Genomic DNA, 21907 nt, shown 5'->3' on the forward strand with positions numbered 1-21907 from the left:
GCCCCTGCTCCTTGGCCAGAGCCAGAGGAGCCATGCTCACTTGTCCCTTGAGTGTCCTTATGTAGGTGTGACAGCCCAAGGGAGGACGTCACCTGGAGAAGCAAGGGGACCCGCTGGGCAGCGGCTGCTGCACCTGGTTCTACGGGGACATGGAGCCTCTGCTGCTGCCCACAGCTTGGAGGAGGAGGGCAGGGCGAGGGCTGGGCAGGGCTGTCGTGGTGGCATGCCGGCTCTCAGGAGCATCCCAGCTGGAACTGCTGAGCCAGAGCCGCGGTTCCAGCTGCTGGCCCCCTGCCCGTCCTGCCCCATCGCACCACGCTGCAGGCAGGGCAGGGCAGGGCAGGCTCTGGGAGCGCTGGGCTGGTGGTCTCCATTGACGGGCTCTTACTCTGTTTTCCTTTGCAGCGGGAGGGAGCAGCAGCAGCAGGAGGAGGGGGCTGCCCTTCCCCCAGGTACAGGGGTAGCAGCCGTGGTGCACCAGGCAAAAGCTTTCCTGGAGGCACCACCCTCTCTGCTAGTCCTCAAGGAAGCAGAAGGGGCAGATACGGAGGCAGGATTGGAAATAGCAGAGGTATGGCAGGTCCACAAACACTGCAACAATGTGTCTCGTGGAGGAGGGTATGTCTTAATGAGTCCAAGGAGCTGCTGTGCCTCTTCCCAGCATTCATTGCCTTCTGGCTTTGTGTGTTTTTTTTTTTATCCCCCAGAACAGGGCAGTGTAAGTGAAAGTGGAAAGGTGGTTTCTCCAATGTGTTAGGAATGCGCTTAGTCAAAGGAAATACCTACAAAATACCTGCCAAGGACAGACTCCAAAAGCAAAGCCTGCCACCGCAGAAGGGGGTGTTGCACCAAAGGGGTATCTGCAGAGTTCTGTCTCGGGAGGGCAGAAGAAACGGCAGGAGAAAGAAGTGGGCAAGCCTTTTCTTGCCCGCAGGGGACCGCAGGGTGTCTGCTGAATGGCCCCTGCAAATTAGCAGAGTGTCACACACCTGTGAGAACGTTGTGTTCGAAAGTGAGGCCCTTGGAAGAAAGGGCTAATGCCAACCAGCCCAAGGCACCTTCTCTAGAGAGCTAAGGGAGCAATTTGCCAAAAAGTCGCTTACTCCTCCAGGGCATCCCTTGCCACCTGCTAACGCCAACATTTCTGGTTTAGGACACGACCACTTTTCCTCCAACCGCCCCCGAGACCACGACAGAGTCCCTGCGATGTGCAGAAGATCAAAAGAACCTTTCAAAGGCACAAAGGTAAAAGGAGTGAGCTTGGGTTAAATGGAGAACTGATTGATCCAGTTGATCCTGGCTTTACCTCTCCAATCCACTGTGGGATGGAAAGGTTTGCAGGCTCCCTCCAGGAAACCGAAAACCAAAGCAAAAGGAAGAGACCAGAGGCCTGGGAAGAGGAGATGGAATGTAAACAAGAAGAAAAAAGAAGGAAGAGAGGAAGAAGACTGCGACTGAAGAGAAGAAGAAAGGTCCAGATGGTGAAGAAGCCCAGGTGAGTCCCAGGCTCTGCTGCCCATCTTTCCCAACTCCTTAAACTGCGCTAAGTCAGTCCAAGGGGCTGGCAAGGGACGGCCAGGGATGGTGCCGTGCAGGCTTTGGGAAGAAGTCCATGGCAGCTCCCCAGGGGCTCCCGATGGAGCCCTGCTGCGTGGCACAGGCGCACTGTGCATCCCTGCAGACGCACAGTCTCAAAGGGCGTTCCCCATGGGGACAAGGCGCCAGAGCCACCCCCTGCTCAATGCCAGCTGGGCTAGAAACCCTTCCTTGCCGGCTGTGTTTCCCAAAGGAAGGGGAACCAAGTCCTGTCTCGTCCTGCCTTTGGGCTTTACCAGTGTTTTCTGACTCTGTCCTTGTAGGTGCCCGTTTCCTGTTAGTGCCTGAACCCCTGTGACTCCTGGGCTCCCGCACGCCATGTTCACAATAAAAGGATCTTTTCTCTCTTAATACAGTTGTGGATATAGTGTGCATGTGTCTTTAGTTTCTCTCTTTTTTTTGGTTGAGGCTTTCATTAAAGTAATTTAATTTGTTTTTTAAACTGGTGAGTCTCTTTTCTCTCTCATCCTCTCCCTCAGAGAGTTAAACTTACTGGAGTTGTGGGAACTTGTGCTGTGTGCCCAACTGCAAAAGATAACTTATGACTCCCTGGCAGAAACGCGTATGACCTATCCTGCACCACAAAAGGGGTAACCTGTCCGGCCTTCCCCACCCAGACCGTTCCTGTTTTCTGTCTTTTTAACAGACATGATGTACTCCACCAATGCCATCATGGGACAAATAGCATCTGTCCTTGTTTGAAGTAAAACGGAACCGATTCTCTCTTCAGTCACTTCACTTTTTAGCTAAGCCTCTTCTAACTACTGCAGTGAGCAGCCTATTGTGCAGAAACCGTTCACTCTCAGAGTGACGAGACCTGTGTTGATAGTTGATGCCAGGCATGGTATGCAGAGAGGCTCTTGCTTAGACTTAGGGCTATAACACCCAAGGGCAGATAACGTGGTTATTTGCCCCGTTGGAGGGTGGGAAGCGGAAAAGCGCAGAGGGGTCGCACCTGCGGGGAGGAGCGGACTAGACAGGTGACCCAAAATTGCCCAACAGGGGATTCCATCCCATCTGCCTCACGCGCAGTAGAAAAGCTGAAGGATCAAAGGGTCAGGTCTCTTTCTTCGATGGTCGACGTCTGAGGAGGACTCTGTTCATCTGACTGTGATCCCGATCCTGAATCCAGATCCAGAATCCAGTTCCCGTCTGTCACTGCGTCCAGCCTGGGACTGCCCCAGTGCCAGCAGGTGATGTGATTGTCACCTCGGGAGCTTGATAGGGTTTTGTATATATTTTTCATTATTTCTTTTTATATTATTAATAATATTTCATCCAAGTACTTTAGTTCCTTCTAAACTCATAAGTCTCTTTTTCCTCCTCTGCCTCTCTTTGAAGAAGGGTAGAGGGGAGCACCTGTCGGTGCCATCTGGGGTGCCTCAGGTCCCCAGTAGTGGATTTTGGCCTAAACCACGACAGATTAATTGGCGCCCAACGTGGGGCCCGAGCAGTGCTCGATCAGACCTGTGATAAATTGCCCAAATAGTTTGAATTCCAGCTTGCTCAGAGATTAGAACAGACAGCTTGCATCGTGTCATTCTTAGACGAAATCTTGTATCATGCCTTTAAGCAGCTTTGTTCGACCTTAATGCAGTCAGCTTGGTTTAACCTGCCAAATGTGTTTCAAAGTTCATTTATTCTTTGGCTTTTTATGCGAAGGTTTAAAGGTGCTGTTTTGGTGTGGTTCGCAATTCCGATGTATAACATGATGAGTTGGGTGAGGGCTCTACCTGTATATCTCGGGCCTCTCGTGATGGATTCTGTGATTAATTATACTTTCGGTTCTACATGGGGAATGTTTACTTCGCCCTTTGATAATTATGCTAATGTGACACCATCAGAGGTGGGGCACGGCAACCTTCTGGGCTCTGAGGATAAGGATTGGTGCCCTGTTAAGACCGTGCTTTTGTTGTCAGTTTTCCTGAATGTGATGCAGGGGTGGTTTCATGTGAAACACCGGTGCAGGGAGAGCAGTAGGGGGACCGGGCGCTGCCGCCACTCAGACCCGCGCAGCCGCTCGGCGATCTGCAGCGGCGCAAACCGCGGCCCCGCCCGGCCCGGCCGCAGCCGCCCCCCCCACCGCAACGGCACAGGCGCCTGCACCGCCGCGCCGCCGCCGCCTGCAGCGGCACCGGTACCACCGGCAGCCGACCCCCCCCCACACACACCGCAACGGCACAGGCGCCTCCGCCGCCTGCAGCGGCACCGGTACCACCGGCAGCCGCCCCCCCCGCCCCGCCACACACACACCGCAACGGCACAGGCGCCGCCGCCGCCCGTCCCGGCGCAAGCCCTGCCCCCGCCCTGCAGCGGCACAAGCCACGCCGCCGCCTGTCCCGGCACAAGCTACTCCAGCCACTACGAGCAGTACCAAAACTACTCAATCTCCATCAAAATCGGTACAAGCTGCCCCAGTAACCAGGAAGAAGAGAAAGCAGTCAGATCGTTCCCCTGTCGCTCACGACAAGGACCAGCTGTCCCAAGACAGCTTGGGAGGGAGTTCTGAAGGAGATCCAGGAGAAGGCCCTTCTAGAGTAGATCCAGGAGAGGGTCCTTCAAGCAGCCAGGGACCAGGTTAGGAAAGCTAAAGGCCTGAAAGAATTAAATCTTGCCAGAGAGGTCAAGGGCAACAAGAAAAGCTTCTACAGGTATGTCGGTAATAAAAGCAAGACTAGGGAAAATGAAAGGAAGAGGAAAACATTAAAAATAGAAATGATCCAGAAAAAGCCAGGTCACTGAAGCCTACAAACAACTTAATACCTTGCAAATGGATAATGTTAGTTATACACGAATTTCAAGTCTTTGATCTAAAACACAGGACACAATTATAGTGTTGATCTTCTCTGCTAAAAGTTTGCTCCTAGCAAGAAAAAAAGCTCCTATAGAAAGTTCTTATTTCGGACAAAAGATGCTTAAGCACAAGGTGCATTAAACACAGTCGAACCACATCCATTTTTAGAAACACTTTGTGTCTGTTTCACAGATATTTATGGCCTACACAGTTGATTTGATTTCTCAGGCGCAAAGGATATTGCATTCTTCCTGACCTACACTATGTATTTTGAACCTGGGGCGTTTCCACACAAACAGATTGTTGAACCGAGTCCTGTGAAAGTCAGTGTGCCTCTGAGCAGGTGAAGAGCCTGCCAATACAGATGAGCCTAAAGGTAAGGATTGGAAGCCCACGTGCTTATGTTGTAGTATCGGAGGCTTATTTGCAAGCCAAGATGAGTCCACACTTAATTCTGACAGCAGGATGAAATAGATCAGCCTTTCAAGGTCCACAGGCCACTTGCTGTGCTTGTTGGGGACAGCAAACACTCCTTCATTAATGAACGTGTACAGAGTTGGAAGTTTACCGCTGCTTTACAGTTTGGGGATTTTCACTGCATCTCTTTTTTACGCCAAACTCTGTCTTTATTTTAAGAACTGCAACGTGACAGCGTCCTCCTTTATTCCCTTAACAATCAAACCAACTTTCGATTTAACTTAAATGGACATTTGTTCCTTAATGGAAAACTTTATCATAATTTTGTCAATATCGTCCCAGAGCAGTTCCGTTTACCTATACAGATCGGACCTTGCAGACTATCTATGGAAACAATATCTCAGTTACTGTGGCTCTTCTCCTTTACTGATATCGGTCAGTGCTGTCTTGTCTCTCTGTCTTACTCTTTTCCACGCTGCAAAAAGGAAAAAGCAGACCTCGAAATCAATGCGAGTTCCTCTTTTCCCCAAATTAATCCTCAGGCCTCCTCTTTTGAGAGTGAGGGGAACAGGTCTCTCTGAAGAGCAGCAACAGTGACACCCAGTGGCCACCTACAAATTAGACTTGAAACAGCCCTCAGGGCACAGGAGGTCCATGTTGTCTACCACTGAAAGTGAACAGCTCGAAAGAGTAGTTTAAAGTCATAACGGCCTGGGCAAGCTGGAGAGGCGGAGCTGCCGGCATCCCCAGCAAGGGCAGCTGTGGGGGTGCTGGGGAGCTGGCCCACATTGTGTGTGGCAGGGCTGCCGGAGGGGGCTGAGCTGGGTGCAGGAGACCCTCCCCGGGAGGCAACAGGGCTGCCCTCCCACCCCCCAGGAGCATGGATGCCCTCCAGCTCCAGCACATGGTGGGCTGCCCCGGCTGCCCGAACCTGGCAGGGCCGGGGAAAACCAGAACCCATCGCTCAGTGATGTCACTGTCCCTTCCTCGGGGACATGGCAATGGGCTGTCCTTGCCCACGGCGCTTGCCCTGGCAGTGCTGCGGACCCAGCACATGCCTCGGGGGTTACCGCAACGCCACTGCTCATTCCGTCTGCCACCTCTGGTCCCGTGCTCAGCGTCAGTGTTTCATGCCAGTCAGTGAGGTCTTGGCTGTGTCTTCCCAGGGTCCCGTCAGATTCCGGTGGCCGTGGTACATATCTCCAGGCACATACAGCAAGAGGGTTCATTTGATAATGTCCCATGCCTCCCTGGGAGGCTGCAGGACAACGTCCCACAGGCTGTCCACGTACTTCAGGACTGTTGGCCAGCCCTTTGGTCTCCCCTGCTTCGTCCCACAGCACATCGAAGAACCAGCGCCTAAGGACAAATAGAAAGAGGGGAAGAGGCCTCCAAAGGCTGTGCCTCTCGTCCTCTGCCTCACCTCCAGGAATTCTTTTCCAGACTGGGTGGAAAGACATGTTCAGCTGCTGAGAAATATGCGCCTATGACACCATACACGGGAATGGGTGAAATCAATTCTATTTTGAAATAAAAATCTTCCTCCCCGCCTTGCTTTGAACTTTGCAAAATTTTTGAGATTTGTTGCTCCTGTTTACAACAGAGGATTTTATCTGGGATGCCCTGAATACCCCAGGGAATGCTCACAAACTCTGCGTGGAGACCAGTGATGCAACTTGATCAAAACAATTCAAGGATAAGATTACTTATCATATTGCATGGCCCTTCTCCTCGCTCACAGTGCGGTTTAGGGGGCACATTGCTCTTCAGGAGTTAAAATCATTCCATTTCTAAATGAATACAGTGTGCTATAGGGAGTCTGGAAGCAAAGCATGGCCTCTACCTGTTTCTATATCCCCAGGCTCTTTATTTGAGTCTGACATTCTAACATATGTTGCCTCACGTTCTAACGTGATATACGTTTCCGCATGGGGAAACATATAGAAAAAAGAGCGAATGCCTTGCACTATCAGAAGCTGTCCTCTAATTTGATGGTATAGTTATAACCTGCTGTGCACGTGGTCACAAAGCAACCAACAAAGACAAGAAAAACGAGCCAGCAAGCAAAGTCTCACAGTCTCTCCCCACGCTTCAGCACTGCTGGCCAGCCCTCTTGGGCTCCCCTGGTTCCCCCCACGGGGAGTCAGGGGCAGCACTTGGCTCTCTTGCAGGGAGTTTTTCCAATTTTTCTCCCCTAGCCAGAGGGCGCAAGGCTGATCACCTCTGCTCAGCACCCATCAGGCCTCATCTGGGCACTGCATCTTGTTTGGCGTTCAGCAATGGGCCCACGTTTTCTCTAGTGCTTGAGAGAACAGACCGGTGAATGTAGCATTACAGCGTTGGTGGATAAGGGAAGAGCAACTATCACCTACCCGGAAAGGATTTGACACTGTCACACACAACGTTCACGTCTCCCAGTTGGAGAGACATGGGTTCCACGGATGGACTACTTAGTGGAGAAGGAATTGGCTGGGTGGCTGCACTCAAAGAGTTGCGGTCAACTGATCAATGTCCAAGTGGAGACCAGTGACGAGTGGCGTTCCTCGGGCGTCGCTATTGGGACTGGCGCTGTTTAGCGTCTTTGCCGGTGACATGGGTGTTGGGATGGAGTGCACCCTCAGCAAGTTTGCCAATGGCACCCAACTGCGTGTTGCAGTCGACGCGCTGGAGGGAAGGGATGCCATCCAGAGGGACCTGGACAGGCTGGAGAGGCGGGCCCGTGCCAAGCTCGTGATGTACAACAAGGCCAAGTGCAAGGTCCTGCACGTGGATCAGGGCAATCCCATGCACAAATACAGGCTGGGTGGAGAATGGATTGAGAGCAGCCCCGCCGAGGAGGACTTGGGGGTGCTGGCTGGTGGGAACCTGCTTAGCATGAGGCGGCAAAGTGCGCTCACAGCCCAGAAAGCCAACTGCCTCCTTCTGGTACCTTCCTCATCACCACCTACCTGAAATATCAGTAGTGGATAGTAAGCTGATGTCTTAACCAGGGAAGGGAGTTTTCTCCGTATGTCCTTAATTCTGGCGCCAGGCAGGCAGCTGACTTCCCTGTGGGATGTCTCCGGTCTACAGATAGGGCCCTCTGTTCCCCTCAGAAGGGAGTCACCTACTACAATTACCTTGCTTTCTTTCTTGGTTGAGGAAGTCCTGAGGCGTGGGGGTGGGTGCCCAACACTGGGCATCTCACTGGAGGGATCATCCTTTCCATCCTCAATCGCCTGGTCCTCGATTTCCAAAGCCCCATACCTATTATGCAAGGGCAATTGGGACGGTGAGGGGGGCTGTGAGGGGTTTCGCTTGCCTCTCCGAGGAGGGATCTGACTCCACTCCCCCTTATCCCTTGAGTTCTCTCCTGCTGCAAACTGATGAGCAAACCGATGAGTTGAGCAAACTGATAAACTGTTTGATAAACTAACCAAGGTGGAGGAAAAACTCATTCTTTCCCTGCACAGACCCATGTTGCAGCTGCTAAGAAGAAACGCCCTCCTACTCAAGAGAAAAAACACCCTCCGACTCAAGAGAAATCAAACCCGATACGAGATATCCTGTGGTTTTGCCTCTGTGAATATGGAGAAGACATGAAGAAACGGGATGAAGAACCTACGTCAGCCCTACAGGCATGGGTGCTTGAGTTGCAAAATGAAGCAGATAGAAGAAAGGATTCTTACAGGAGGAAGGCTGCTCTGACCTACGGTAGGCGATCCTACGGACCAGGTAGGAACCAATCTGATAATCGTAGGTACTACGGTCAACGTTAGAGGTGCCCTGCCTCCGGCCAGGAGGAGGAGAGGGACAACCGAATTTATTGGACTGTGTGGATTCGATGGCCTGGCACATTAGAGCCACAAAAGTATAAAGCCCTGGTGGACACTGGTGCACAGTGTACCCTATTGCCCTTGAATCATAAAGGGGCAGAAACTGTCACCATGTCTGGAGTGACAGGCGGATCTCAAGAACTGACTGTATTAGAGGCTGAAGTGAGCCTACCTGGGAATAAATGGGAGAAACACCCCATTGTTACTGGTCCAGATGCTCCGTGCATCCTTGGCATAGACTATCTCAAGAGAGGGTGTTTTAAAGACCAAAAAGGGTATCGGTGGGCTTTTGGTATAGCAGCTGTAGACACTGAGGATGTTACACAGCTGTCTACCTTACCCGGTCTTTCAGATGACCCTTCTGTTGTGGGGCTGCTGAGGGTTGAAGATCAGCAGGTGCCAATTGCTACTGCCACGGTGCATCGACGACAGTATCGCACCAACCGAGACTCCCTGATTCCCATCCATCCCCTGATTCGCCGGCTAGAGAGCCAAGGAGTGATCAGCAAAACTCGCTCACCCTTTAACAGCCCTCTATGGCCAGTGCGAAAGTCTGACGGGGGACTGGAGATTAACAGTAGACTGTCGTGGCCTGAATGAAGTCACACCACCACTGAGTGCTGCTGTGCCAGACATGCTCCAACTTCAGTATGAACTGGAGTCAAAGGCAGCCCAATGGTATGCTACAATTGTCATTGCTAATGCCTTTTTCTCTATTCCTTTAGCAGCAGAGTGCAGGCCACAGTTTGCTTTCACCTGGAGGGGTGTCCAGTACACCTGGAATCGACTGCCCCAGGGGTGGAAACACAGCCCTACTGTTTGCCATGGACTGATCCAGACCGCACTGGAGAAGGGTGGAGCTCCAGAACACCTACAATACATCGATGACATCATTGTGTGGGGTAATTTGGTGGAAGAAGTTTTCCACAAAGGTAGGAAAATAATTAAGATTCTTCTGAAAGCAGGTTTTGCCATTAAAGGAGGTAAGGTCAAGGGACCTGCACGAGAACTCCAGTTCTTGGGAATTAAGTGGCAAGATGGCCGTCACCAGATCCCAACGGATATGATTAACGGAATAACATCTATGTCCCCACCTACTAACAAAAAGGAAAGACAAGCCTTTTTAGGTGTTGTGGGTTTCTGGAGAATGCATATCCCAGGTTATAGCCAGATTGTGAAACCTCTCTATGAAGTGGCTCGAAAGAAAAATGAGTTTCTGTGGGGCCCCGAGCAATGAGAAGCCTTTGAGCAAATTAAACAAGAGATTGTGCATGCAGTAGCCCTTGGAGCAGTCCAAACTGGACGGGACATTAGAAATGCGCTCTACACTGTTCCGGGGACAATGGCCCTACCTGGAGCCTCTGGCAGAAAGCACCAGGGGAGACTCGAGGTCGACCCCTAGGATTCTGGAGTGGAGGATATAAAGGCTCCGAGGCCAACTATGCTCCAACTGAGAAAGAAATCTTGGCAGCATATGAAGGAGTTAGAGCTGCTTCAGAAGTAATTGGTACTGAGGCACAGCTCCTCCTGGCGCCCCGATTACCAGTACTGGGCTGGATGTTCAAGGGTAAAGTTCCTTCTACTCATCATGCCGCCGATGCTACCTGGAGTAAGTGGGTTGCCTTAATCACGCAGTGAGCTCGAATAGGAAAGCCAGATGGCCCAGGAATCGTAGAAGTCATCACAAATTGGCCCGAAGGCAAAGACTTGGGGAAGGCACTAGAGGAGGTGGTGACACGTGCTGAGGAAGCGGCACCATATAATGAACTCTCAGATAATGAGAAACAGTATGCCTTGTTTACTGATGGGTCTTGTCGTATTCTAGGAAAACATGGAAGGTGGAAAGCTGCTGTGTGGAGTCCTACACGACAAGTCACGGAAGCTGCTGAAGGACAAGGTGAATCGAGTCAATTTGCAGAGGTAAAAGCCATCCAGCTGGCGTTAGATGTTGCTGAACGAGAAAAGTGTCCAATACTCTATCTCTATACTGACTCATGGATGGTGGCAAATGCTCCGTGGGGGTGGGTAAAGCAGTGGAAGCAGAGCAACTGGCAGCGCAGAGATAAACCCGTCTGGGCTGCTGAGCTGTGGCAAGACATTGCTGAGCGGCTAGCGAACCTAGTCGTAAAGGTACATCACGTAGATGCCCACGTACCCATGAGTCGGGCCACCGAGGAACATCAAAACAATCAGCAAGCGGATCAGGCTGCTCAAATTTTCCAGACAGACTTGGACTGGGAACATAAAGGTGAACTATTCTTAGCTCAGTGGGCCCGTGACACTTCTGGTCATCAAGGAAGGGATGCAACATATAAATGGGCCCATGACCGAGGGGTGGATTTAACCATGGACACTATTGCGCAGGTTATCCGCGACTGTGAAACATGCGCCGAAATCAAGCAAGCTAAATGGTTAAAACCTTTGTGGTATGGGGGACAGTGGCTGAAATATAAGTATGGGGAGGCTTGGCAAACTGATTACATCACGCTCCCTCAAACTCGCCAGGGTAAGCGCTATGTGCTTACAATGGTGGAAGCAAGCACCGGATGGTTGGAAAGCTCTGCCGTACCCCATGCCACTGCCCGGAATACTATCCTGGGCCTTGAAAAGCAAGTCGTGTGGCGACATGGCGGCCCAGAAAGAATTGAGTCAGACAACGGGACTCATTTTGAAAACAATCTTATAAGTAATTGGGCAAAAGAAGATGGCGTAGAGTGGATATATCCTATCCCCTATCATGCACCAGCTTCTGGGAAGATTGAGCGATACAATGGACTGTTAAAAACCACCCTAAAAGCAATAGGAGGGGTGGAACCTTTAAAAATTGGGACAAGCATTTAGAGCAAGCTACCCGGCTAGTTAACACCAGGGGATCCATCAATCGAGCTGGTCCTGCTCAATCAGACATTTTACATACTGTAGAAGGGGATCAAGTCCCTGTGGTGCATGGAAGGAATTTGTTAGGGAAAGCTGTTTGGGTTTTTCCTGCTTCAGGCAAAAGCAAACCCATTTGTGGGACTGTTTTTGCTCAAGGACCTGGATGTACTTGGTGGGTGATGCTGAAGGATGGAGAAGTTCAATGTGTACCTCAAGGGAATTTAACCCTTGGTGAGAATACTCAATCCTGAGCAGTATGATGCTGATCACTACATAATACTAACAGTGTTCCATACGTGCTTTTCAGGATAATAGAGAGGTGATGAAACCTGAGATAGCTTCATCAAGTGGCATCCAGCAAGCTCTTCAAGATGAACATGCTATCCGTGGGCACAAACCAGAGTGAATTTCGTACCATCTTTCCTGCCCTGAGATGAGATCCTGCAATCATGAACTAAATGGACTTTTGCATATAACTTTTGTAGGTAAATGTAAACCATAGATGAGTGACCTGCATGTATCCATCTCATATATATAATCTGTGTGTGTGTAAATTTGATAGATAAAAGTAATAGTAATCTGAGCAAGATGCAAATGGTATGGAATAAGGGGTGGAATGTCCTGGTTTGAGGTAAAACAGAACCAATTTTGTTCAGTAACTTCGCTTGTTAGCTGGGCCTCTTCTAACTACTGAAATTAACTGCATATTGTGCAGACAGCGTTCACTCTCTCAGAGTGATAAGACCACTTGTTTGTAGCTGATGCCCAGACATGGTATGCAGAGAGGCTCCTGCTTATACTTATTGCTATAACCCCCAAGGCCAACCAGCTTTGTTATTTGCCCCGTTGGAGGGTCGGAAGCGGAAAAGCATAGTGGAGTCCCACCTGCAGGGAGGAGCGGACAGGACAGGTGACCCAAAACTCACCAACAGGGTATTCCATCCCATCTGCCTCATGCTCAGTATAAAAGCTGAGGGATCAAAGGGTCAGCTCTTCCTTCAACGGCCGACATCTGAGGAGGACTCTGTTTGTCTGCCTGTGATCCCGATCCTGAATCCAGATCCGGAATCCAGTTCCCGTCCGTCACTGCGTCCAGCCTGGGACTGCCCCAGTGCCAGCCGGTGACGTCATTGTCATCTCGGGAGCTTGATAGGGTTTTGTGTCTATTTTTCATTTTTTCTTTTCTTTTATTATTAATACTTCATTAAAGTACTTTAGTTCCTTCTAAACTCATAAGTCTCTTTTTCCTCCTCTGCCTCTCTCTTTGAAGAGGGGTAGAGGGGAGCATCTGTCGGTGCCATCTGGGGTGCCACAGGTCCCCAGTAGTGGATTTTGGCCTAAACCACGACAGTCCCGTAGCTTGTGAATTTGACTGGTTTCCCGGTGCCATGAAGTCGATTTTATCCTGACTAAAGCAAGACATGTATTTAAAGTGAAATCAAAGTGTGCTAACCTTTGTATACAGAAAACAGTTGGAGTTCTCTATCTCAGATCTTTGGCAGCAGAGGCATTGCTTTCTCATGGAGGCCGGCTCCGTGTGTATGTGTGCACAGAAAGGAGGAGCGGTGGGGCAGGGTGTCAGTGCACCCCTGAGAAGCTGTAAAACATTTGGTCCGGTCTCAGTGCGCAGCTGCAATAGCTGGGAAAACGGGAGGAAACCAAAGGCGGCAATGAGAAGACAGCTGTATCAGCCTGAGTATTTGATGAGCCATATACATAGCTCACAGTTAACCTCAAGTGGTAACATGAAGGAAATGAAAATGTTTCTTCTGGGGACTATGGGGCACAGGGGTGCTGACAGTTGGCCTGATGGGTGTTATCAAAAGTTGGAGACAAGTCCCCTTGATTGGCCGGAGCAGACGCCCAAAGGCTGTACTGGGTTGCCCATGGATGGCAGCGGGAGTTGTCCAGGGACGGGATCAATTGTCCCAGCAAAGGCAGTCTGGTTGCCCAGAGTCTGCACTGAGCTGCCCACGGGTGGCCTCGGGTTGCCCATCAAGAGCACCGGGCACCAAAGGGCTGCATCAGGTTGCCATAGCGGCTGCAGGGAGCTGCCCGGGCAGAACCCGGTCCCTGAGCGCCCTGCGCCCCTGGCAACCGTGCCCTGGTTCTGTGTCACACAGGGCACTGGGGACGCTGCAGTGTCTGGCAGTGCTGCCACCGAACCCCACAGCACAGCAGGGAGTAGCCGCCCTCCCGGGCACTCCCAAGCCTCTGGAGGTTTCAGGTGAGTATGTACCATTATGGGAAAGTATTTTTTATGCAAACTTCCCATTTCTGAAGGACTCAAGTGGCTTTCACGCTGTAACAGATGGGATTGAGCACATGCTTTGTGTCAAACCCCACTCCCACCCAGGCATCTTGTTGCAGCACACCAGTGTCCTCACCTTTCACTGGGCTCTGAGCCAGGCTGGGAGCCGTGGGGAGGGGATGGGGTACCTCCTGAGTCCCCTCCTGAGGGTTTGGCCTCAGATGCGGTGTGTTAGGGACATTTGCTGGCCCTCTGCATGATGTTTCTGACAACAACTGACTGATACCCTGAATCTGAAAAGAGCAGTAGCACCCACAATGCCGTATGCAGTTCTCGGTAGCAAAATCTTCACGTGTGGCCATTCCTCCTAGGGCTCCTGCAAGGCTGCTGTTTACACACCCCTCTGAAAAGACTGTCTGGGATTTCTCCTTTCCAAGTGCATCGATTTTACGTCAGGTGAGGCGTAGGCATTTTTCTTCCTTTGCAAGTCAAGAGAGGGCTGTTCTCTTGAGACTGAAATAGCTGGAGGGGGGTCAAATTTGGATATAGATCTGCAAAGCATTAATGCAAGTGAAGGTGGGGGGTGAGGATTGAGTCCCTGACCCACCAATCACACTGGGTTGGTCCAAAGGGGCGCAGCTATCGGGGCTGGAAAGGGCACTTTGAAAGAGAAAAGGACATCTGGAGTACTAGAAGATCAGCACATACGCCAACCAAAAGAAGCCAATGAACACAAGACAATCACCAGCTACACTTTCACGGGATTGACAGATTTGAGGAGAATGAAGGCTAATATCTGTCATTCTCCTGAGCAGCCACGCTTTGCTTTTCTCCGCATTTCAATACTTGAGGCTAGATACTAAACAAATTCAAATCCCTTTCCGGATACAAATGCTTGGGGTGCTGTGAGAAGGCATTTGCTTTCAAGAGTTTTAGGCCTGTACAGGTGACCTGTGGGTGCTGTGTGCATTGGTGTTTGTGTTAGAAGCTGCATGTGTTGCTGTAAGAAGGAAGGCAAGTGCAGGAGCTGACTGAGGGAAGTTGTCTTCTATCTCCTCCTGTGTGCAGGACAAGTACTTGAAGAGCAGTGGTCAGGAATGGAGGCTGTCGGCTTTCCCTTAACGGCAAGACGTGCCAAGGTTCTGCCTGCCATCAACACCATGACTGCCAGCTATAAAGACCGTTTCCCGTACTACCCGTTGCCTCAGAGCTCCAGCCTCCCCTGGATGCCCAGCACCTACTCTAAAAGAGATGCCATCAAACCAACTTTGGCTCCCTTTTCCAAAACTTCCCAGGGGATGACCACCAGCGAGAAGCTCCCTTACATTTCCAACAGAACAACCCTCTTCACCCGCTATACCCCTGATGACTGGTACAGGTCCAACCTGACCAAGTACAAAGAGTCAGAGACTTCCCGGCACAATGCGGAGGCTCTGAGAGTTGATACCACCCGCATGATTGGGGATAAATACCAGCAGACAAAGAAAACACAAGCAGAAAGCACCAAAAGCCTGGGAGGACGTGTGAATGCTATTGAGTTTTGGAAAGGGGAGCTCTGCCGTGAGCTGGATGAGATGATCGGGGAGACCAACACGCTCACAGACATGAAGAAGAGACTGGAGAGAGCCTTGGCCGAGACGGAGGCCCCTCTCCAGGTAAGCACTCTGTCCAGTGGGCTGCAAGCTGTAGCCTACTGCTGGAACAACTGCAGCCATTCAAATGTCTAACTAAGTTCCACTGCAGCTCCGCAAGACCTAGAGAGTTTTTATGAAGAGACCATAAGTTAAGTTTGCAATGTCTTCCCATCTGCTGCATCCCCTATCAGCCCGTTATGAGCTCATCACAATTCTATTTGCTTAACCAAATATTTGTGTAGGCGGAACATCCAAATTCCTGGACTGGGAGACAGAAGCCCATGTCTTCCTACAACACCCTGGGGAGGTCAGCATCAAGGCTGACACAGGTGCCTGTGCCACGGCTCTGGTTGCAGCTGGGACACGCGTGCTTCCTCATGTTGATTTGATGCATACGGTGCAGTTCGGTTTCTTGTGGTCAGCTGAAGCAGCCGCCCTGGGCACTTTGTTCCCCTGGTGTCCCCTCTGTGCCCGCCTAGAATTTCTTTTCTTGCATTTCTTGAGATGGGGACTCTCTCTATAGAGAATCCTGCCCCTGCACCCAACAGTGATGGCATGTCCCCAACAGGTCGCTCAGCAGTGCTTGCTTCAGCGGGAGAAGAGGATGGGCATTGACCTCGTCCATGATGATGTGGAGAAAGAGCTCTTCACGGTAAGTTGGGCCACCCAGATCATGTGTTAAAGCCAGTTTTACCTAAACTGCCCTACAGAGGCTTTGCAGCCTTCTTCCCTACCTGGCTCCTTACCGCTGGGGAGGTGCTCAGCTCTTCAACCCCCCCAAAACCTGCTGGGTCAGGGGATGGGGTTCCCCCAGGCAGCAGCATGCCCACGCCATGTGGGTATGACTTGGCCGTACAGAGGAAGGAATAGCTGAAGAGCAGCTGCGTGTTTGTGTAGCGTGTGGGGGTTCTGTGTCCCTCTTCAGGGAGTAGTGCACTAAAGACATGCACGCAGTTTGGGGGCACTTTCTCAACTCCCTGCCTGTTTACTCTGGGCAGAAAGACAAGCAGGCAAGTTCTTGCTGTGTGCAGGGTTGGGGAGGTCTGAGGGGACGAGTGGCATCAGGACAACTGAGTACAGACACTGATGATGGGGCCATGTGTCCTTTACCCAGGAAGTCAATGTCATCAGGTCGTGCCAGGAGAAGATGCAGCGGTACCTGGATGAAGCCAAAGCCCAGCTCACGTAAGGAGGAGCTCCTTATGTCATGCCGTAGGGCTGATGTGCATTTGCAGTTGTGATGTGGACCCCCAGCAGACCCCGACCTCTCCCCACACCCTGCAGATGGAAAAGCCAGGCGGGCTCCCCGGGAAGTGGGCAGTGATGCTCATGGGATGACAGAGCTGCGTGGGAGGGAGCTGCGGGGAACTGGAGCGGGGAGGAAGCCCTTCCACCTGAACATCCCCAGCGATGGCTGTTGTTTGCATGTTGAAGGTCCAACAGGGTGGCCCAGCACGAGCTGGAGAGGGACCTGGCCCACAAGCAGGCGGCCCACCGCATCGATAACAAGTGTCACCACCTGAGGAGCACCTCCCACGGCATCAGCTACTACCCAGCGGTGGAGCGGGTCGATGCCACGTGAGTGCACGCTGGGCAGCACGCCAGCAGCAAGCTGTGCCCGGGATGCACGGTGCCTCTCCCTGGCAGGGAGCTGCTTGTCCCCAGCCCACTGTCAAGGCACGTCCATCCCGCCTGGAGACAGCTGCCTGAGTGGGACCGTTTCTCTCTGCTTATTGTTATTCTTACTGTTATTGTTATTGTTAACCTTACCTTTATTCTTACCCTTACTCGTACTCTTCTTCTCATTCTTATTTTCTGTTGTTGTTCTATTAAACTATCTCTATCTCCACTCGTGAGTCCTGGTCTTTCTCTTTCCCCTCCATTGAGAGTGGCTGTGTGGTCCTAGCTGCTGGCCAGAGTTAAACCACAACCTATGCTCAAATTAAAGATGGAGATTTCAGATACGTTTAATCAGTGCTGCTCCCAGGCAGGCTTCATGCCTGCCCACGTCCAGCTTCAGCACTACGGGCTTACCGGGGCCTCTTCTTCCCCCTCACCTCCTGAAGGATCTCGGTGCCGGACTCTTGGGCCAAGATCACAAACGACAACATCCTCCGCTCACAGAGCCAACGGGCGGCCTCCTCCAAGCTGCGGGACAACATCGAGAACCTGCTGGTGGTGGCGGCAAACGAGATGCGGAGCCAGTTCAACAGGGTGAACATCGCCTTCACCAAACGCATCAGCGAGACAGCCGATGCCAAGAGCAAGATCCGGACCCACCTGGCCAAGGTAGTCGGAACCCCTCCCTTTCGGTGTGTCACTGTCACTTCCTAGTGACACCCCTGAGGTGGGACCCTTAGGAGTTGGCACCGTAATTTCATCTCAAGGGATCTGTTTTTGCTAGGGCGTCCTCACTGGCAGCCTGGGAGCACAGGGATTGCCAGCAGAAAATGCCAATGCTGGTTGCATCTCCTGGTAGTTCCTTCAGAAGCGCTGGCTGCCCTCCAGAACGGCCTTGCTGGGCCTCTGCTGGGCTGCCTGCTGGGGGGGTTGCAGGCTTGCTTCTCCTCCAAGGACGTGCTTTCACTCTCCGTGCTCTGGGGCTGCTGCATGGGCATGCGTGTGTTTGCTTTGCCGAGCAGAGTCAGTGGAAATCAGTGATGGACACCTGCCTCAGAGCTGTGGGTCTCATAGAAAGCTTCCTGAGACGTGCCCGACACTGTATTGAGTAACTGAGGGAAGACGGGGCTTGCAGCACTGCGAGCTGATGCCACGTCTTTCAGTGAGGATCCATGAAGAACCTTCCCTCTCTGAGTTACTGTTGATGGATGATTAGTTCCAGCAAGCGGTAATTTTGGGAAGCTGGGAATTCAATAGGTCCATCAGTGCTCCAAAACCTCCTCTGATGTGACAGCAAGAGCCAAGAGAGGTTTTTCCCTGAAGAAAAATTACTCTTGGCTCTGCGCCTTGATGTGTAGCAGAATGACAGGGGTCTGAGCCCAGGGTCTGCTTATTGAACTTGTATTGTTCTGCAGATGGACAAGAGGAAAGGGTAATTATGTTGTCACTTGAGAAGATACTTTTTAATTTGTGCATGGGTTTCTTTTTTACGCCAGACGCTGCAGGAAATCTTCCAGGTGGAGAAGACCTTAGAAGCCATCCAAAAGGCCATTAGGGACCAAGGGCCTTCCTTAAAAGTGGCTCAGAGCCGGCTGGACGAGCGCACACGCAGACCAAACGTGGAGCTGTGCCGGGACACTGCCCAGCTCCGGTAAGGCAGGAGTGTGGGTCTGGTGGGCTCCTTGAGGAGTTACGGCTGGTAGCACCCGGGGGTAGCACTGCATGAAAAATTAAGCATGGGCTTTTTTTTCAACAGTCCTTCCATAAGCGCACTGCTATAATCAAAAGCAATGAGCAGGTATTGCAGCCTTTGGGTGCTGGGAGAGCTCTGCGCCCACAAAGGAGGCTGTACACCATGGCCGGGTATAGCCTGATGGCACCCCATGAGGGGATGGATTCTTCCCGCTTGGGTAAGCCCCATCTTCTCTCCAGCCTGCTTCCCGGCAGTTGGATGTGCTCAGTTTTGAAGGACGAGCCCTTTACTCTCCAACAGGATCCTGCTGAGATCCCTTAGGCCCTTCCTTTTGGGGAACTGCAAGGAAGGGTGCCCCCTATGGAGAAGCAGAAAGGGCTGTCCTCACCTTCTCCGAGGACACTGGAAATCCTTTCAAGGACACAGTGGTCTGTTTGGGATTGCACGCCGAGGAGCTGTGGAGGAGTAGGCTGGCCTGAGCGCCCAGCAGCACCCCCTCTGAGGCACCCCAAAGTTCACCCCTCCTGGGAGCCCGTTGGGCAAGACTCCAGCTGAAGCCTTTTCAGAGCAATTGAAACCCAGCCCCACAGCCTTTGCAGCATCTCGTACAACAAGGGTTTTTTCCATCCTCCCCTTGTTTCACATTCACTTTTAGCCTCTCCCAGATGTCCTGTTTTCTTTGTGTGCATCTGTGGGCATGGGGAGGATGCCTGCACAGGGAAATCCAGGAGGGGGAGCCAACAAACCCCCCAAACCAAGCAGGAACAGGAAACCACACCTGCTCATCCCTCTTCTTGCTGGCTCGAGCTGCTCTGGGAGAGGCGGCTGCGCATTGCCAAAGCCTTTGAGCAGACTTAACCATGCCTCCCCGCTGAGGTCTGGAGGAGCTCTGCCCTCAGCTTTCCCATGCGTCTGCCAGAAACGGGGGGTCTGAGTTAGTCTGAGCACGCTGAAGGGGGAAATCCTGTGACCAAGGGGCCCTTCAGCAATGCCACGCTAGAAACCACCCCCACGATGGCACTGTTAACCAGGGTTTCTTGCTGTTTTCCAGCCTTGTCAACGAGGTCCACAAAATCAACGAGACGGTCCAGAGCCTCCAGCAGCGCCTGAGAGACACCGAGGACACCCTGCAAATGCTGGTTCATACCAAGTCGGTCTTGCAGCATGACCTGGCCGTCAAAGCCAACACACTCTTCATTGATGAGGAGAAGTGCATGGGCATGCGCAAGACCTTTCCCAGCACGGTGCGGCTGCTGGGTTCCATTTAGGCTCACTGAATCTGTTGTGGAAGGGATTCCCAGTTTGGCTAAGATGCTTTGGAAATACTTGATTAGAGTTTCACTTCCTGCTGAAAGCCATGAGTAGAAATTAAATGATCTTTTTGTGTGTTATACGGTCTACCGGTATTTTTTTTGCCTTTGGTTTTTCTCTTTCCACTGTACTTTCACGGTGTGCCAGAAAGTCACTGAAAATACTTTGTATGCGACTAAGAGTACATCCACCCACGGGGATTCAGTCCTACCCTCTCAGTCGGTGATTTTAGGAGAAAAACTGTCGTGTCTGCCTCCTTTTGAGGCACCTTCTTATCACCTTCTTAGAGGAACACCCTTTCATTCCTTGGTGTTTCCTTCTTGCCTCATCGCTGGAAGACTTCAGGTGTCCTGCAGCGTAGCCAGCACATCTCAGAGCAACAGCCTGTGGGCCCTCGCTAGCACCCTGTCCCTCTAACCTTGGCGTGTCATCTCACAGCTTGTCACGGGCAAGCCTGATATTGTCCCCCTCTCCCTTCAAGCCTCGTTTTAAGCGCTGTCCGGGAGCCCTGATAGCTGGTGAGCAAAGACCTTCTTCCCCCTTTGAGACAAATGAATCCCATCTGACGCCGGCAAGCCTGGTGCTGTGTAGGCCATCCCCTTATCAAAAAAAACAAAATTCTGTTGGTCACACCAGCCATGGAGCCACCTATTAATAGACTGGGCCTGTCTGTATGTTTCTTCCAATGTCGCTGCCTGTAACTGGAAGGAAAGAGGAAAAAATAACCTGTGCCCCACATCCCCTTACCAACCGTCCCAAGGCCCTGAAGTCTCTTTTGATCGCCATTGGAGGACATGTTGCAGCTTCACCACCACACACACGGAAGAGCAATAATGGGTAATAGTCCAGGTGAGCTGTGTGGGGACATCGCACCCTGGGGAGCTGGGAGGGTATCTTTCTTGAGGGACCTGGGCATTTCTTCCACCCCTCCTCAGGCCAGCCAGTGACCGTGGCCTCTCTTCCTTTTCCAGCCTGACACCTGCTGCTGCAGCGCCACAGGGAGGGAGCACTTGGTCACCCCCAGCTGCCCCTAGCACGATGCAGCGAGTGGAGAGCATGGCAATGGACCTGGACAACCGCTGCCCAGTGTGCCTGGACAGCTGGGACGATGCCGCCTATGCCATGCCATGCCTCCACCAATTCTGTTACCAGTGCATCCTGCGCTGGGCTAACAGCAAGCCCGAGTGCCCTCTCTGCAAGAGGAGAGTGCGATCCATCGTGCACTCGGTGAGGGCAGACAATGACTTCGAAGAGGTTCCCATCGCGTCATCTGCCTCAGCCCCTGCACCAGTTGGCACCCGGCAGGCCAGAGGAGCGCCCAGACACCCAGACACCCACAGCCCCCCTCGCCGCTCTGTAACACCTCAGCCGCTGGCAGTGGAGTCGGTGCCCAGGGCTCTGGTGGGCGGCCTCCAGCCCCATACCTGGGCGTTCCTCTTTGACAACCACCCGGCTCTCCTCCAACGCTTTCTGCCCTGGCTCCAACAGCAGCTGGGGCTGATCTTTGCCGAGGAGCCTTCAGCAGCCGTTGTGATGGAGGACCTCATCCTGGCCGTCCTGGGCTTCTTTGGTCTGGACGAAGAGGTCCTGGTCCGGCTGCTGCAGGTCAGCCTCCAGGATCGCGCGGCGACATTTGTACAGCAGCTTATCAACGTCGCCGTGCAACGCTGCAGCGCGGAGGCCCACCGTCTGCTGGGCCTCGAGGACAGCCATGCTGCCGAGGAGCGGGAGGGCAGCCCCGTGGCTGTCCCTCCTCCTGCTGCCTCCAGAAGGGGGTCTCCTGGCCCTGGCCAAGCCACCTCCCGCAGCCCTGCTGCAGACGATGAAGAGGAGCGACTCAACACCTCCACCGCTGCTCTTCATGGGGCTCCCGGCAGCTCCCCCGATGCCCCTGTTCCA

The 21907-nt window shown here is 52.3% G+C and overlaps 1 protein-coding gene across 1 annotated transcript; it reads left to right on the forward strand.

Moving 5' to 3' along the window:
- Positions 1-14847: 14847 nt before the first annotated feature.
- LOC309683141 (tektin-3-like) lies at positions 14848-19965 on the forward strand (the record flags this gene model as incomplete). The annotated part of the gene is made up of 7 exons (XM_082497343.1): positions 14848-15405; positions 15953-16036; positions 16499-16569; positions 16819-16962; positions 17451-17673; positions 18501-18655; positions 19749-19965. The coding sequence occupies 7 exons, from the start codon at positions 14848-14850 to the stop codon at positions 19963-19965; spliced, it is 1452 nt and encodes a 483-aa protein (XP_082353469.1).
- Between the last annotated feature and the right edge of the window lie 1942 nt (positions 19966-21907).

Source organism: Vanellus vanellus (genome assembly GCF_965231255.1).
Source record: "Vanellus vanellus genome assembly, chromosome: Z".
NCBI classification, from domain to species: domain Eukaryota; kingdom Metazoa; phylum Chordata; class Aves; order Charadriiformes; family Charadriidae; genus Vanellus; species Vanellus vanellus.